This window comes from Zootoca vivipara, chromosome 17 (assembly GCF_963506605.1).
Source record: "Zootoca vivipara chromosome 17, rZooViv1.1, whole genome shotgun sequence".
NCBI classification, from domain to species: Eukaryota; Metazoa; Chordata; class Lepidosauria; order Squamata; family Lacertidae; genus Zootoca; species Zootoca vivipara.
Genome location: NC_083292.1, coordinates 14,530,584 through 14,549,310, shown reverse-complemented (window position 1 = coordinate 14,549,310; position 18,727 = coordinate 14,530,584). Strand labels below are relative to the sequence as shown.

The window sequence follows — 18,727 nt, the reverse complement described above, 5'->3', positions numbered from 1 at the left end:
ATTCTTGCCACCTCTTCTTGATGTCTTCTGCTTCTGTTAGGTCCTTACCACTTTTGTCCTTGATTATGGTAATCTTTGTACGAAATGTTCCTTTCATATCTCCAATTTTCTTGAACAGATCTCTCGTTTTCCCCATTCTATTGTTTTCCTCTATTTCTTTGCATTGCTCATTTAAGAAGACCCTCTTGTCTCTCCTTGCTGTTTTTTGGAAATCTGCATTCAGTTTCCTGTATCTTTCCCTATCTCCCTTGCATTTTGCTTGCCTCCTCTCCTCCGCTATTTGTAAGGCCTCGTTGGACAGCCATTTTGCTTTCTTGCATTTCCTTTTCCTTGGGATGGTTTTCGTTGCTGCCTCCTGTATAATGTTACGAGCCTCCATCCATAGTTCTTCAGGCATTCTGTCCACCAAATCTAAATCCTTAAACCTGTTCCCCACTTCCACTGTGTATTCATAAGGGATTTGATTCAGATTGTATCTTACTGGCCCAGTGGTTTTTCCTACTTTCTTCAGTTTAAGCTGGAATTTTGCTATAAGAAGCTGATGATCTGAGTTACAGTCAGCTCCAGGTCTTGTTTTTGCTGACTGTATAGAGCTTCTCCATCTTTGGCTGCAGAGAATATAATCAATCTGATTTCGATGCTGCCCATTTGGTGATATCCATGTGTAGAGTCGTCTCTTGTGTTGTTGGAAGAGAGTGTTTGTGATGACCAGCTTGTTCTCTTGACAGAACTCTATTAGCCTTTGCCCTGCTTCATTTTGAACTCCCAGGCCAAACTTGCCAGTTGTTCCTTTTATCTCTTGATTCCCTACTTTAGCATTCCAATCCCCTGTAATGAGAAGAACATCCTTCTTTGGTGTCATTTCTAGAAGGTGTTGTAGGTCTTCATAGAATTGGTCAATTTCACTTTCTTCAGCACCGGTAGTTGGTGCATAAACTTGGATTACTGTGATGTTAAAAGGTCTGCCTTGGATTCGTATCGAGATCATTCTGTCATTTTTGAGATTGCATCCCATTACAGCTTTTGCCACTCTTTTGTTGACTATGAGGGCCACTCCATTTCTACTACGGGATTCTTGCCCACAGTAGTAGATATGATAGTCATCCGAACTGAATTCGCCCATTCCCTTCCATTTTAGTTCACTGATGCCCAGGATGTCGATATTTATTCTTGTCATCTCATTTTTGACCACATCCAGCTTACCTCCATTCATGGTTCTTACATTCCAGGTTCCTATGCAATATTTTTCTTTACAGCATCGGACTTTCCTTTCGCTTCCAGGCATATCCGCAACTGAGCGTCCTTTCGGCTTTGGCCCAGCCGCTTCATCAGCTCTGAATCTACTTGTACTTGTCCTCCGCTCTTCCTCAGTAGCATGTTGGACGCCTTCCGACCTGAGGGGCTCATCTTCCAGCGTCATAACTTTTATATGCCTGTTGTCTTTGTCCATGGAGTTTTCTTGGCAGGGTTACTGGAGTGGCTTGCCAGTTCCTTCTCCAGGTGGATCACGTTTAGTCAAAACTCTCCACTATGACCTGTCCATCTTGGGTGGCCCTGCATGGCATAGCTCATAGCTTCTCTGAGTTATTCAAGCCCCTTCGCCACGACAAGGCATTGATCCATGAAGGGGTTATTATTATTATTATTATTATTATTATTATTATTATTATTACTACTGAAAGAATGACTTAGATGTTACATTCACATGTACAGAAATAAAAAGTAGAAATGCAAAATAATGCAAAAATAAGAACAAAATAATATTTAGATTACCACTCAAACAACATTTTTTTTTTTCAGATGGACTTGACACAAAAATCTCAGATTAAAAAAAAAAGAATTATTATCAAATAATATGAAGACATTATAAAGACCATACAGGTTAATATTGGACTGTAACCTAAAGATTTGAAGGTGAATGGTAAAATAATGGGAAAAAAACCTTAAAAGTCATCATGTGCTATCTGAGAAAAGAGAACTCTATGGGGAAAAACACAGATGGTACCTGAATAAAATAAAAAAATTCCTTCAGTAGCACCTTAAAGACCAACTAAGTTTTTATTTTGGTATGAGCTTTCGTGTGCATGCACACTTCTTCAGATACCTGAAGAAGTATCTGAAGAAGTGTGCATGCACACGAAAGCTCATACCAAAATAAAAACTTAGTTGGTCTTTAAGGTGCTACTGAAGGAATTTTTTTATTTTACTTCGATCCAGACCAACACGGCTACCTACCTGGTACCTGAATAAACATCAGTAATAAGTTTTGGAGATGCAGTGAATGAAAGACCTCATTCCACGTGATGGACTGATGGACATGCCCCAAAATATAACAAAACAAAACACTGACATATGAGGAACCAAAATAAATAAATAAATGCTAAAACACACAATTTCTAATAATGAGCATCTCAAATGAAAATAAAGAGTAGCAATCTAAAGTTGTGCAAGTATGGTTAGATTAGTTTCATAGACATAATGGAAAAACTGATTTAATAAATGAAAGCAGATTATTTGTAACCTAAAGAGAAGCGTCAAAGTAAAGGAAATATATAAAACTATAGCGGGAAGTAAACTAATACAGTAGGGATTTAAGCTCGTTTTGCAGACTGTAAGGAAAGAAATTACTGTCTTTATCTCTTCACTCCCCCCCCCCTTTTTCCCCCTTTTTTTTTGCTGTGGGGGAAAAGAATAGACACTTGTTACTGGGGTTTAGTCCTTCACATATCCTTTAGAAATGTTCTTCCTGGGAAAGCTGTGAGAATAATTTTTGCATGTTAGGTTGGAACTTTGCAAATGAAGGTGCTTCCTGAATACCCATTGGAAAAGGGGAACAGACCCTTGGTTTGCATAATCTGGAGTGTTTTCTAAGCCCTTGACTAAATCACAATCAGTGGTAGAATGAAGAGGAGACACTACAAACAACAACAACAACAACAACAACAACAACAACAACAACAACAACAAATACTCAAGAGATGAACTCAAAGTGTGAGTGCTGAGATATTTACCTCTGGAAAGAATTTTGCATATTAGATTTGGAATGATGGTCCAGCACTTGACCCTTTTGTTTTCTCAAGTGACCCCTGGGGTCAAAGACACATAAGGAAATTTAAACAAATTTCCCCCTGCAAGGCACAGGCCCTTCAGCATTTGGTTGCTGTTTTTGTTTTGTCTTTTAACCTTCTTTTTTCCTCTATTTTTCTCTTCAAGCTGGCATAGCCTCTGTGCATGTACAGAGTTTGTGATTCAGAAATCTATTGTACCACTTGAAAGTGTTGCAGCTGTTGGCTAAGTCACCATTTGAAAAGAGGTAGGGAAGGGTGAATAGGTTAGATTTTACACAGAAACCCAGCAATTTACACTCCCACCAAACCAGCAACAAAAGTGGTCAAATTAAATTCTTTGGTCAGTTTAAATCCATTTCTATAGCTTTTGTATCCTGAGATATTTCTGACACCTCTTATTTCCTGTTCCTTGCTGCTTTGGAAGCAGACTTATAAATCTTAAACTTTTAATATATAAAACTTCAACATCCAGACAACCCAATATTTTCACAAGAAAGCTGCAATAAAAGTTTGGTTAAATTAAACTACTTAATGAAGTCATGGCACTAATTAGCCATGTTTACTGTACTATATAAACATCTCATACCCCAGGCAAAAGAAATCTAGATTTGCCCCCTTTATCTACAGGGTTTTTGGGGTGCAGACTTTTATTCAAAATATTTCACAAATGTGGATTATTATTATTAGTGTGCTTTCCCTCTAGTCATTAGCGGAACAATGACCCGCCCCCTTATGTACGGGTAAATGACCAGTCAGAATTCATAAATTGCAAATGTTTGGTTTTTTTTTAAATAACTTCAGCCATGGGCAGACTAAAATTCCCTGCCCCCTCATATATGGGAAAATGGCTACAGGGTCACAATTCATAAGATATTTTCTGCCATTTATTTACAAGGGAAAATGGTCAAGACTTTCATATGTGCTTAAACTTTAAACCTTAATAGACAAAATGGTAAAAACTTATATAATCACTCCTTAAAAACCAACGACACTCTTGTTCTAACTCTGAAAACCAATAATCTTTCCTTGCCAGAAGGCAGAGCTGGGCTGAATTTCAACCCATCACCACATCAAACACATTGCCTTTCACATAGCTCTAAAATGGAAGTTAGAAGGGACCCTGAGATCATTTAGTCTAACCCTCTAAGATGCAGGATTCAGAAGATTTGACTGAGAATACCAACCCTATACAGAACCCTTTAGCAGATGAGTTTTTTCCTTAAGAGACTGATATCAGGAGCCCAACAAGAACCCTTCTGTCCAACACAATCAAAGTTAAAACTAGACTCAGATAGACAATTCCTGGCTATGGAAGCTCTACTTTTGACAAACAAATCGCCTTTATAGGAATAGCTGTTCAATTTTCCTTTAGTCAATATTCCTCTAGTCACTTGGAGAAAGACTCCCCTTTGTAGCCTCTCTCAATAACAACATTTGCACACCTCATTCTCATATTTATCATGTTTAAGATTGATTGGTTCAACATTGTTTCTTTATACTAGAAATTTAAAACAAGTTGGCAGTTTTAACTATGCACACTTAAGAAGGCAGTCTATGGATGTTGTGGCCAATTTAAACACAACCCCATAACATTTCTAAACATTGAGTACATCTCTTATCCACTTATAGCTGGAGTTTATGAAGTGAACATTTTCAAGTTTCGAATTTTTTTCAAAGCATTGAGCAAGCATTTTCAAAGTTACAACTCTTTATTTTCCTTCATCCTGCCCCCTCTTTTTACTTTTGGAGAGGAAAAAATGGCCTTCTACAGCCTCTTTAAAACAAACCTTTACACACTACCTCCACTCTTTTAAATATTTGCCATTGTTTTTGGGTTGATCAAGCCCTTACATAAGATTATTTAAGCAAGCTTGCATTTTGTTTTGGTTTTTTCTTTTGTTTTTTTTTAGACCCTGAAACATTTCTTAAATACAATTGGAGGCGTTTATCAGAGTTCAGACGGGAAGTAAGCTCTCCTTGGGCTTATTTCTCCCCTGAAGCCTGCAGAGTTGTCTCTTTGGACAGGGGTGCACCCATTTGTGCCCTGGTCAGTCTCCGAAGGGGCACTTGCGCAAGTTCTAGCCCTGGGCAGTCTCCGACGGGGCTGTGGGGTCTCTCGGGGTTCTGGGGACTCCTTGGGAACCTGGGGCACGTCTAAGGAAAGTGGACAGACTCCGATAGGAAAGTGGACCGACTCCGATAGGAAAGTGGGCTTGGGAAGGTTTGCTAAAGGGCTCTCTAAGGGAAAATGGGGTTTGGAAAGTCTCCTTAGGAAAACGTTCCAGGAAAGTGGGCACACTCCGAGGAGGACTCTTATTCCCACCCACAATTTAATAGTGCCACAGCAATCTCCCTGCCTCTTGCTCTCTAGACTCAGATCCTACTGAACGCTTGCCTACGCAATGCCAGATCGGACCTGAGGAATGTAAAGTAGGAAAAGGGAACGGGCGCACTTGCAATCTCTGGTCATGGGTCATACCTAACAAAAGGTCGCCATGGCAGAGGGGCGTCTTCACCCGGGATAGCTAAGCGAGAGAAGGAAGAGTTGCCAAGGCTTGCTATCTGGGCAAAACTCCGACGGACAACAAGCCTTGGGGAGGGAAAGGGCAGCCGCAAAACCTTCCAGCCTGGGCAGACTCCGACGGGCTTTGGGTTTTTTGGCTGTGAAAAATAGGAAAGAGTTTGATTGCTGTGACAATTCCCACCCCGAAGAGCCAATTCCCTATTGATACTCACGTTGCAGCGCGCTGCCTTCTTTTCCTGAAGCTTGATCACCTCGCGACAACAGGAGAAGAAAATCTTGGAAAACAACCCCCACGGCCGTCTGGATCCTGTTTGTTTTCCCTGTGTGGTCCCGCTAAGGATCCCAGTTAGGCCAGAACTCCAGGGACAGTCGGGGAAGGGGATCCCCCCTGCAAATGGCTGGGTGCGCTTGGGCTCCCCAACCACGGCGCCCCAAGAGTACGGCTAAACGGAGTCTCCTGCCTGGCTCGCCATATTGTTATGAAAAATGTACCCCAAAATGCGTTGCCTTTTAAGAAGGACAGACGCGGGTCGGAAGCTCCAAAATTTGCACTAAGTTCAGCTCCGCCGGGAAAATGACAGAGACCACACGATGCTGTCAGGAAAAACAAACTGATCCCTTTATTGCAGAATGCAAAGCTACAGCTGTAGGGTCCCTGCCTCTGGAAAGAAGGAAGGAACCCCGGGAAATGGTGAAGTCCCCCTATATACCCTCCTGTTCATGCATGGAAATCTCTGGACTAGGAGGGAGGGGGAGACAAGGGCGACGGGTGGGAGATCGGATTAGCTGGGTGCGGAGATGACTTTTCCTTTCAGATGGAGAGATGTCAATCTCTCTTCTCCTGTCGTTGATGGTGCTCCCTGTTGTTTGGCAGGAAGGGCAATCAGTCGAGATGGGTGCAGAGGTGGGGCAGTTCCTGGCGATTTCCATGGGGTGGAAGTCCGCCCGGCAGTGTTTTCCTCCAGGCCATGGAAGGGTGGGCTACGTTGAGGATGGCAATTTATTTGAATAAAGTTGTTCCAGCTAATCCCTCTATTGTCCGTGTGTCCTTGAATGGGTATAGGGTGGTAGTAGGGCAAGGTTCAGGTGGGTTGGGATCATACAGGGTTCATACAGAAAATATACCTGGAAAACATACCTAATGCAGGGATTTCTAATTAAAAGGTAGCAGTCCTGACATATACAGTTCTAAGATATAAAACAGCAATTCTAATACAGAGGCAGCGGATAGAGATTTCATGGTAAGAGAACATATAATAGGCTGTATTATTAACTTGAGTAGAAAAGTTTAACTTTGGATTTGGGCGGTTTCCCCCCCCCTTCTTCTGGAAACATTGTTTTGTTCTGGGCGGAAGGGAGGTGGAGAGGGGAAATGTGTGAGTTTATGCTAACTGTTGTGCATATGCAGATCCTTAAGCCTTCCTTCAGGCAGGGTCGAGTCCTAGCTGGAGGGGTGGGGAGACAGGGAAGATGGCATTGAACAGGATTCTGGGTATTGCAGCTGTCAAATTCTGTCACCCCTCTCTGTTCATTAATAATGGTGTCCTGCAAACCCCCCCCCCAATATGATTTTATAACAGCGCTCAAAGTCTTAATGGCATTTGAAAAGGGGAAGGAGACAAAGAGTTATCAGTTTATTTACTTGCAGTGTCTTTTATCTGTCTGCACTGCCCAGATGAATTGTAAGAGAGAGGAAATAAGATGAATGCAGTTATAGGTTCAGGCACCAGAGGGAGCTCCCTTCCATACTACATACTGCTCTGCATCAAGTACGACAAGGGTGACATTCTGCCTCACATGATTGTCAACTGCCTATGGCTGGCAGACTGTGAAATCGTGACACCTGCATCCTTCTGATGTAAATCATTGGGGTTTGGCTTTTGCTGCCCAGCTCCCCATGGGACTCTGAGTCCCCTAAGTCCATGATCTGTCAGAGAAGGATGGATGGAGGCTGGATCCAGTGGAAGGCAAAGCAGGTATTTGTTTCCTCTTGCAACAGAGTTCCCTCCACTTCCTCCAATGAGGGAGAGACCCTGAACAAAACTGTGCAGGAACCTTTAAAGACTTTTGACATTGCCCAAGACTCCCCAAAATCATCATACATACATCATAGAAGGCTGATCTACAGCAGAAATCCTGTCTGCCAGGATACCTGAGAATCGTGTGGTGGTTTGCTTGTTTTTAGTGGGTTTTATAAACAAGAATGTTATACAAATAAGTATACCAGGTTTTCTCATGTATATCACAAAAAATAGCATAATAAATGTGGGAAAATATCTACTACATATGTTTCACAAACACACACACACACACACACACACACACACACACACTAAGTAGAATAATAGACTTGTGTGATAGTTAATAGCTCAGTTCCTGAATCCAGGTCACAGGCTCACTCTATTCATACACAACTATGCCCTTAAGACAGGATTTGTAAGGGAAAAGACAACGGGAAGGCTTTCCCCATTTGCCTCCCTTGCTGCAGAGGAATATTTGAGGTCATTGGGAGAATCAAAATGGCTTCCAGATTGCTCTCCAGTTCTATTTCTGACACATGATTTATATATTTAGATATAGTGCATTTATGAATATTTCTTCTATATTTGAGACCTTAAAATTCTTCTAACACTTCCAATCACGCCATGTGGATGGAAAGAGGCATGAGAAAATATAGCACCAAGAAACGTGGATCAGAGAAACGTCTTCTGATAATCACTCCTGCACGGGATTTTGACCTGGCAACTCTATTTTAACAAAATCCCATGGAGGTTTGGGAAATGAGCATGAAACCTCTTTTTGTACAGGAACGTTTCCACCACAGTTGTTTTCGTGTTGCTTTGAAGTAAGTCAACAAGCAGGTTGTAATTCCAGAGTCCCTCCCTAGCCAAATTGGGGAGGTGCATTTGCATACAGACTCCGGCAAGGGCTTTAAGATCAAAGAAGGGGAATAGGGCCAACAGATACCTGTGTTTCCGGAGGGAACGCACATCGCTTTGGATTTACTGCCATGATGGTCCCAATTCTACTCCTACTCCTCATTTGCTGCTCAGGTGAAGACAACATGCTTCTGTGTCCTCCATCCCTGACCGGTGGTCTCTCCCCTTGCTCTTTGTCCCTCTCAATCTACCTTGAAGTAAATGAAACTCCACATTTCGATCCATTTTTATTCTCCTTCCCTGTCTCTTGCAGGAGCTCTGTCTCAGTTCACTCTGACTCAACCAGCTTCAGTGTCAGCATCTCTGGCCAGTACAGTTCAACTCAACTGCACGATCAGTTCCTGGTTTGGAGGTTTTTTCTGGTATCAGCAAAAAGAAGGAGAGAGCCTCAAGTTCCTTTTATGGCGGAACATAAATGATGACAAGACAGAGTTTGGCCCGGAGTTCTCCAGCCGCTTCTCTCCTTCCAATGATGCCCCTAAGAAAGTGGCCTTTGTAACCATCACCAAAGTACAGGCAGGGGACGAGGCAGTTTATTACTGTGCTGCGTTCCACACTGCAAGCAAGTCGTTTCACTGTGATGCAGCTAGCGGAGGAACTGAAACAAAAACTCTTCATCCTCAAGCTCCTCAGGCTTCATTGCAGGCTGTGCCAAGCTCATTTGAGCCTCCAACTTTAACTCTGCACAGTGGTTTGTGATTGCAAAGTTCTCCAGTTGTTCTGAGCCTCCACATTTCTTGGGCCACAGCTAAGCTGCCTGGAGCTGATGGAAGTGTCATGGCATCCCACTCAATATTGATCCAGAGGAGATTCCAATGTATAGTTAGCAGAGTAACAACGTAAACACATTGCAGGATTCCCCCCAAAATAGACCAGAGGCAATTGATATTTCATCCAGCAGAGCTTTACTACTACTGAAGGCAAATGAACATAAAGGCCACACATCCAATACATTCAGGATTGGCCCTGTCCATAAGAAATCCAGTTGCAGCAGACTTAACTTAAACTTACAATAACTTATAATAAGACTAAAACCTTAAGACTAAGCAGAAAGAGGGGGAAGGAAGTCACGTTTTGAAATGTCAAAATGATTATAACATTATTGAAATGTATAAAATAAAAAATCAGAAATAAAACAATTAAGATGAGAATAAAGAAATAAAAGGGCAACAGTGTGCTCCTGTTTTTGCCAAGGGCGCTCAAAGTGTTAATGGCATTTGAAAAGGGGAAGGAGACAAAGAGTTATCAGTTTATTTACTTGCAGTGTCTTTTATCTGTCGGCACTGCCCAGTTGAATTGTAAGAGAGAGGAAATAAGATGAATGCAGTTATAGGTTCAGGCACCAGAGGGAGCTCCGTTCCATACTACATACTGCTCTGCATCAAGTACGACAAGGGTGACATTCTGCCTCACATGATTGTCAACTGCCTATGGCTGGCAGACTGGGAAATCGTGACACCTGCATCCTTCTGATGTAAATCATTGGGGTTTGGCTTTTGCTGCCTAACTCCCCACGACACTCTGAGTCCCCTAATTCCATGATCTGTCAGAGAAGGATGGATGGAGACTGGATCCAGTGGAAGGCGAGGCAGATATTAATTTTCCTGTTGCAACAGAGTTCCCTCCACTTCCTCCAAGGAGGGGGAGACCCTGAACAAAAGTGTGCAGGAACCTTTAAAGACTTTTGACATTGCCCAAGACTCCCCCAAATCATCATACATACATCATATGAGGCTGATCTACAGCAGAAATTGTGTCTGCCAGGATACCTGAGAATCGTGTGGTAGTTTGCTTGTTTTTTATTGGGTTTTAAAACAAGAATGTTATACAAATAAGTATACCAAGTATTCTCATGTATATCACAAAAAATAGCATAATAAATGTGGGAAAATATCTACTACATATGTTTCACAAACACACACCCCCCCCCCCACACACACACTAAGTAGAATAATAGACTTGTGTGATAGTTAATAGCTCAGTTCCTGAATCCAGGTCACAGGCTCACTCTATTCATACACAACTATGCCCTTAAGACAGGATTTGTAAGGGAAAAGACAACGGGAAGGCTTTCCCCATTTGCCTCCCTTGCTGCAGAGGAATATTTGAGGTCATTGGGAGAATCAAAATGGCTTCCAGATTGCTCTCCAATACTATTTCTGACACATGATTTATATATTTAGATATAGTGCATTTATGATTATTTGTTCTATATTTGAAACCTTAAAATTCTTCTAACACTTCCAATCGTGCCATGTGTATGGAAAGAGGCATGAGAAAATATAGTACTTTTGACATTGCCCAACCACCTTAGCCCATGACTCCCATAGCTGCCAAGTTTTCCCTTTTCTCGCGAGGAAGCCTATTCAGCATAAGGGAAAATCCCTTAAAAAAAGGGATAACTTGGCAGCTATGATGACTCCCCAAAATCATCATACATACATCATAGGAGGCGGATCTACAGCAGAAATCCTGTCTGCCAGAATACCTGGGAATCGTGTGGTGGTTTGCTTGTTTTTTAGTGGGTTTTATAAACAAGAATGTTATACAAATAAGTATACCAAGTTTTCTCATGTATATCACAGAAAAGCATAATAAATGTGGGAAAATATCTACAACATATGTTTCACAAACTCCCCCCCCCACACACACACACACACTAAGTAGAATAATAGACTTGTGTGATAGTTAATAGCTCAGTTCCTGAATCCAGGTCACAGGCTCACTCTATTCATACACAACTATGCCCTTAAGACAGGGTTTGTAAGGGAAAAGACAACGGGAAGGCTTTCCCCATTTGCCTCCCTTACTGCAGAGGAATATATGAGGCTATTGGGAAAGTCCTGTCGACCGAGCGTTGTGTCTGAAGTGAAGTGAGTTGATGCGATGTTGGAACTTGCTGAATTTATCAAGTGATGACCACACATGTTTCAGTTGACTCTTTGATGCATAATGCAAAAACAGGTGTTGTAAGGGTAGATCCAGAGTCCCACTGGACCAGACCGAAGACCCATCGAGTCCAGCAGTGTTCTCACAGTGGCCAAGAAGATGCCCCAAGCAGGACTTTGTACAAATGAAATAGGCTTACCTCCTGTAGTCAAAGACTGTTGGTCCCTCCCTAGCCAAATTGGGGAGGTGCATTTGCATACAGGCTCTGGCAAGGGCTTTAAGATCAAAGAAGAGGAATAGGGCCAACTGATACCTGTTTTTCCTGAGGGAAAGCACATTGCTTTGGATTTACTGCCATGATGGTCCCAATTCTACTCCTACTCCTCATTTGCTGCTCAGGTGAAGACAACATGCTTCTGTGTCCTCCATCCCTGACCGATGGTCTCTCCCCTTGCTCTTTGTCCCTCTCAATCTACCGTGAAGTAAATGAAACTCCACATTTCGATCCATTTTTATTCTCCTTCCCTGTCTCTTGCAGGAGCTCTGTCTCAGGTCACTCTGACTCAACCAGCTTCAGTGTCAGCCTCTCCGGCCAGTACAGTTCAACTCAACTGCACGGTCAGTTCCCGGTTTGGAGGTTTTTTCTGGTATCAGCAAAAAGAAGGAGAGAGCCCCAAATTTCTTTTGAGGCGGAACATAAACGACAACAAGACAGATTTTGGCCCGGAGTTCTCCAGCCGCTTCTCTCCTTCCAATGATGCCCCGAAGAAAGTGGCCTTTGTAACCATCACCAACGTGCAGGCAGGGGACGAAGCAGTTTATTACTGTGCTGCTTACCATGGCAATAGCAACTCGTTTCACTGTGATGCAGCTAGCAGAGGAACTGAAACAAAAAGTCTTCATCCTCAAGCTCCTCAGGCTTCATTGCAGGCTGTGCCAAGCTCATTTGAGCCTCCAACTTTAACTCTCCCCAGACTGCACAGTGGTTTGTGACTGCAAAGTTCTCCAGTTGTTCTGAGCCTCCACATTTCTTGGGCCACAGCTAAGCAGCCTGGGGCTGATGGAAGTGTCATGGAATCCTACTCAGTATTGATCTAATGGAGATTCCAATGTATAGTTAGCAGAGTAACAACGTATACACATTGCAGGATTCCCAAAAAATAGACCAGAGGCAATTGAATTTCATCCAGCAGAGCTCGACTGCTACGGAAGGCAAACGAGCATAAAGGCCACAAATCCAATACATTCAGGATTGGCCCTGTCCATAAGAAATCCAGTTGCAGCAGACTTAACTTAAACTTACAATAAGTTATAATAAGACTAAAACCTTAACACTAAGCAGAAAGAGGGGGAAGGAAGTCACGTTTTGAAATGTTAAAATGATTATAACATTATTGAAATGTATGAAATCAAAAATCAGAAATAAAACAATTAAGAGGAGAATAAAGAAATAAAAGGGCAACAGTGTGCTCCTGTTTTTGCCAAGAACGCTCAAAGTCTTAATGTAATTTGAAAAGGGGAGGGAGACAAAGAGTTATCAGTTTATTTACATGCAGTGTCTTTTATCTGTCTGCACTGCCCAGATGAATTGTAAGAGAGAGGAAATAAGATGAATGCAGTTATAGGTTCAGGCACCAGAGGGAGCTCCCTTCCATACTACTGCTCTGCACCAAGTATGACAAAGGTGACATTCTGCCTCACTTGATTGTCAACTGTCTATGGCTGGCAGACTGTGAAATCATGACACCTGCATCCTTCTGGTGGGGTTTGGCTTTTGCTGCCCAACTCCCCATGGCACTCTGAGTCCCCTAAGTCCATGATTGGTCAGAGAAGGATGGATGGAGACTGGATCTAGGGGAAGGCAAGGCAGATATTAATTTTCCTGTTGCAACAGAGTTCCCTCCACTTCCTCCAAGGAGGGAGAGACCCCGAACAAAAGTGTGCAGGAACCTTTAAAGACTTTTGACATTGCCCAAGTCTCCCCAAAATCATCATACATACATCATAGGAGGCGGATCTACAGCAGAAATCCTGTCTGCCAGGATACCTGAGAATCGTGTGGTGGTTTGCTTGTTTTTAGTGGGTTTTATAAACAAGAATGTTATACAAATAAGTATACCAAATTTTCTCATGTATATCACAAAAATAGCATAATGAATGTGGGAAAATACCTACAACAGGCATGTCAAACCTGCGGCCCTCCAGATGTTTTGGACTACAATTCCCATCTTCCCCAACCACTGGTCCTGCTAGCTAGGGATCATGGGAGTTGTAGGCCAAAACATCTGGAGGGCCGCAGGTTTGACATGCCTGATCTACAACATATGTTTCACAAACACCCCCCCCACACACACACACACACTAAGTAGAATAATAGACTTGTGTGACAGTTAATAGTTCAGTTCCTGAATCCAGGTCACAGGCTCACTCTATTCATACACAACTATGCCCTTAGGACAGGATTTGTAAGAGAAAAGACAATGGGAAGGCTTTCCCCATTTGCCTCCCTTGCTGCAGAGGAATATTTGAGGTCATTGGGAGAATCAAAATGGCTTCCAGATTGCTCTCCAGTTCTATTTCTGACACATGATTTATATATTTAGATATAGTGCATTTATGAATATTTATTCTATATTTGAGACCTTAAAATTCTTCTAACACTTCCAATCACGCCATGTGGATGGAAAGAGGCATGAGAAAATATAGCACCAAGAAACGTGGATCAGAGAAACGTCTTCTGATAATCACTCCTGCACGGGATTTTGACCTGGCAACTCTATTTTAACAAAATCCCATGGAGGTTTGGGAAATGAGCATGAAACCTCTTTTTGTACAGGAACGTTTCCACCACAGTTGTTTTCGTGTTGCTTTGAAGTAAGTCAACAAGCAGGTTGTAATTCCAGAGTCCCTCCCTAGCCAAATTGGGGAGGTGCATTTGCATACAGGCTCTGGCAAGGGCTTTAAGATCAAAGGAGGGGAATAGGGCCAACAGATACCTGCTTTTCAGGGGAAAAGCACATTGCTTTGGATTTACTGCCATGATGGTCCCAATTCTACTACTCCTCCTCATTTGCTGCTCAGGTGAAGACAACATGCTTCTGTCTTTCCTCCATCCCTGACCAATGGTCTCTCCACTTGCTCTTTGACCCTCTCAATCTACCTTGAAGTAAATGAAACACCACATTTTGATCCATTTTTATTCTCCTTCCCTGTCTCTTGCAGGAGCTCTGTCTCAGTTCACTCTGACTCAACCAGCTTCAGTGTCAGCCTCTCCGGCCGGTACCGTTCAAATCTCTTGCACAATCAGCAGTGGCTTCAGCTTTGGATTTTTTTACTGGTATCAGCAAAAGGAAGGAGAGAGCCCCAAATTCCTTTTGGAGCGGAACATAAACGGCGACAAGACAGAGTTTGGCCCGGAGTTCTCCAGCCGCTTCTCTGCTTCCAATGATGCCCCTAAGAAAGTGGCCTTTGCAACCATCACCAACGTGCAGGCAGGGGACGAAGCTGTTTATTACTGTGCTGCTTACCATGGCAATAGCAACTCGTTTCACTGTGATGCAGCTAGCAGAGGAACTGAAACAAAAACTCTTCATCCTCAAGCTCCTCAGGTTTCATTGCAGGCTGTGCCAAGCTCATTTGAGACTCCAACTTCAACTCTCCCCAGACTGCACAGTCCTTTGTGACTGCAAAGTTCTCCAGTTGTTCTGAGACTCCACATTTCTTGGGCCAAAGCTAAGCAGCCTGGGAGTGATGGAAGTGTCAGGGAATCCTACTCAGTATTGATCTAGTGGAGATTCCAATGCATAGTTAGCAGAGTAACAACGTAAACACATTGCAGGATTCCCAAAAAAATAGACCAGAGGCAATTGATATTTCATCCAGCAGAGCTCTACTGCTACGGAAGGCAAATGAGCATAAAGGTCACAAATCCATTATGTTTAGGATTGGCCCTCTCCGAAATCCAGTTGCAGCAGACTTAGCTTAAACTTACAATAACTTATAATAAGACTAAGACCTTAACACTAAGCAAAAAGAGGGGGAAGGAAGTCACGTTTTGAAATGTTAAAATGTTTATAACTTTATTGAAATATATGAAATCAAAAATCAAAAATAAAACAATTAAGAGGAGAATATATAAATAAAAGGGCAACAGTGTGCTCCTGTTTTTGCCAAGGGCTCTCAAAGTCTTAATGGCATTTGAAAAGGGGAAGGAGACAAAGAGTTATCAGTTTATTTACTTGCAGTGTCTTTTATCTGTCGGCACTGCCCAGATGAATTGTAAGAGAGAGGAAATAAGATGAATGCAGTTATAGGTTCAGGCACCAGAGGGAGCTCCCTTCCATACTACATACTGCTCTGCACCAAGTAGGACAAGGGTGATATTCTGCCTCACATGATTGTCAACTGCCTATGGCTGGCAGACTGGGAAATCGTAACACCTGCATCCTTCTGATGTAAATCATTGGGGTTTGGCTTTTGCTGCCTAACTCCCCACGACACTCTGAGTCCCCTAATTCCATGATCTGTCAGAGAAGGATGGATGGAGACCGGATCCAGTGGAAGGCGAGGCAGATATTAATTTTCCTGTTGCAACAGAGTTCCCTCCACTTCCTCCAAGGAGGGGGAGACCCTGAACAAAAGTGTGCAGGAACCTTTAAAGACTTTTGACATTGCCCAAGACTCCCCCAAATCATCATACATACATCATATGAGGCTGATCTACAGCAGAAATTGTGTCTGCCAGGATACCTGAGAATCGTGTGGTAGTTTGCTTGTTTTTTATTGGGTTTTAAAACAAGAATGTTATACAAATAAGTATACCAGGTTTTCTCATGTATATCACAAAAATAGCATAATAAATGTGGGAAAATATCTACTACATATGTTTCACAAACACACACACCCCAAACACACACACACTAAGTAGAATAATAGACTTGTGTGACAGTTAATAGTTTAGTTCCTGAATCCAGGTCACAGGCTCACTCTATTCACACACAACTATGCCCTTAAGACAGGATGTGTAAGAAAAAAGACAACGGGAAGGCTTTCCCCATTTGCCTCCCTTACTGCAGAGGAATATATGAGGCTATTGGGAAAGTCCTGTCGACCGAGCGTTGTGTCTGAAGTGAAGTGAGTTGATGCGATGTTGGAACTTGCTGAATTTATCAAGTGATGACCACACATGTTTCAGTTGACTCTTTGATGCATAATGCAAAAACAGGTGTTGTAAGGGTAGATAAGGAGAGTCCCACTGGACCAGACCAAAGACCCATCGAGTCCAGCTTCATGTTCTCACAGTGGCCAAGAAGATGCCCCAAGCAGGACTTTGTACAAGTGAAATAGGCTTAACTCCTGTAGTCAAAGACTGTTGGTCCCTCCCTAGCCAAATTGGGGAGGTGCATTTGCATACAGGCTCTGGCAAGGGCTTTAAGAGCAAAGAAGGGGAATAGGGCCAACTGATACCTGTGTTTCCGGAGGAAAAGCACCTCGCTTTGGATTTACTGCCATGATGGCCCCAATTCTACTCCTACTCCTCATTTGCTGCTCAGGTGAAGACAACATGCTTCTGTCTGTCCTCCATCCCTGACCGATGGTCTCTCCACTTGCTCTTTGTCCCTCTCAATCTACCTTGAAGTAAAAGAAACTCCACATTTTGATCCATTTTTATTCTCCTTCCCTGTCTCTTGCAGGAGCTCTGTCTCAGGTCACTCTGACTCAACCAGCTTCAGTGTCAGCCTCTCCGGCCAGTACAGTTCAACTCAACTGCACGGTCAGTTTCCGGTTTGGAGGTTTTTTCTGGTATCAGCAAAAAGAAGGAGAGAGCCCCAAATTTCTTTTGAGGCGGAACATAAATGACGACAAGACAGATTTTGGCCCGGAGTTCTCCAGCCGCTTCTCTCCTTCCAATGATGCCCCGAAGAAAGTGGCCTTTGTAACCATCACCAAAGTACAGGCAGGAGACGAAGCAGTTTATTACTGTGCTGCATTCCACACTGCAAGCAACTCGTTTTACTGTGATACAGCTAGCGGAGGAACTGAAACGAAAACTCTTCATCCTCAAGCTCCTCAGGCTTCATTGCAGGCTGTGCCCGCCCCAGACTGCACAGTGGTTTGTGATTGCAAAGTTCTCCAGTTGTTCTGAGCCTCCACATTTCTTAGGCCACAGCTAAGCTGCCTGGGAGTGATGGAAGTGTCATGGAATCCTACTCAGTATTGATCTAGTGGAGATCCCAATGTATAGTTAGCAGAGTAACAACGCAAACACGTTGCAGGATTCCCCTAAAATAGACCAGAGGCAATTTCATCCAGCAGAGCTTGACTGCTACTGAAGGCAAATGAGCATAAAGGTCACAAATCCAATACGTTCAGGATTGGCCCTATCCATAAGAAATCCAGTTGCAGCAGACTTAACTTAAACTTGCAATAAGTTATAATAAGACTAAAGCCTTAACACTAAGCAGAAAGAGAGGGAAGGAAGTCATTTTTTGAAATGTTAAAATGATTATAAAAATATTGAAATGTATAAAATCAGAAATCAGAAATAAAATAATTAGGGGAATCAAGAAATAAAAGGGCAACAGTGTGCTCTTCTTTTTGCCAAGGACACATCCATACCTGGGATGTCATTGTCAGTAATTCGGCTGTCCCGGGGGCCAGTTGTCAGACTGGTCCCACAGGCCAAATATGTGATTGTGATGAACAACACACAAGTCAGTAAATAAGGCTAAACTGCTTTATTTGCATATAAACAAACTGGGAGCTCTACATATTGGCTCCCTCTCTCTGGCATAACAGCCAGTAAAGAGAAAGAACAAAGGAACAACAGTCCCACGTAAACATCCTGTCTACGTCACTTCCACTCTGTGGGAATGAAAACACATACAGTCATATGATACACAACAACCCTATGACTGCAGACGGGGAATGAATCCTAACAGTCATAGGCTAAGAAAATTAATTATTTGCCGCCAGGCATTAACTCTAAATGAATGAGGAAGAAGGATATTGCTGTTCGAAGGAAATGATTGGAATGTGGGGCTGGGTCACAGGTTCTGGAAGAGGCTTAAGAGAGGAGCAGAGCTGGAAAACCCAGTGTGCCTTAGGGAAGACTGCTGATTTGGATTCCCATCATGCTCTGGGCCTCCCTTCTCATCATCCTGTTCACCTATTGGTCAGGTGCTACAAAGGAAAAATGTATTTGCTAGTGTGTGCATACATTTGAACAATTAAATAGAAACTTCCTTTCTAATACGAAGCGTCCTTCTTTTTGCAGGTTCCTTACTGACGCAGCCTCGGTCAGTCTC

The 18,727-nt window shown here is 42.8% G+C and overlaps 3 protein-coding genes across 6 annotated transcripts in view; all 3 read left to right on the top strand.

Annotated features, from left to right (window-relative positions):
• The window catches only part of LOC118075809 (immunoglobulin lambda-1 light chain-like), a 170,557-nt gene that overhangs the window by 75,117 nt on the left and 76,713 nt on the right, over positions 1–18,727 (top strand). The gene's annotated exons all lie outside the window — the stretch shown is intronic.
• Positions 1–18,727, top strand: part of LOC118078681 (immunoglobulin lambda-1 light chain-like) — a 103,333-nt gene that overhangs the window by 26,987 nt on the left and 57,619 nt on the right. Inside the window, exons 1-2 of one of the 2 annotated variants that reach the window (XM_060269581.1) lie at positions 8,575–8,645; positions 8,785–9,104. The exons of the other annotated variant lie outside the window; for it this stretch is intronic. Coding sequence (XP_060125564.1) covers positions 8,603–8,645; positions 8,785–9,104 — 363 coding nt within the window. The 5' untranslated portion in view covers positions 8,575–8,602. Of the gene's footprint in view, positions 1–8,574; positions 8,646–8,784; positions 9,105–18,727 lie in introns of those variants that run through there. 2 annotated transcript variants of the gene reach the window in all.
• The window catches only part of LOC118075804 (immunoglobulin lambda-1 light chain-like), an 87,698-nt gene that overhangs the window by 23,103 nt on the left and 45,868 nt on the right, over positions 1–18,727 (top strand). The window lies entirely within an intron of this gene.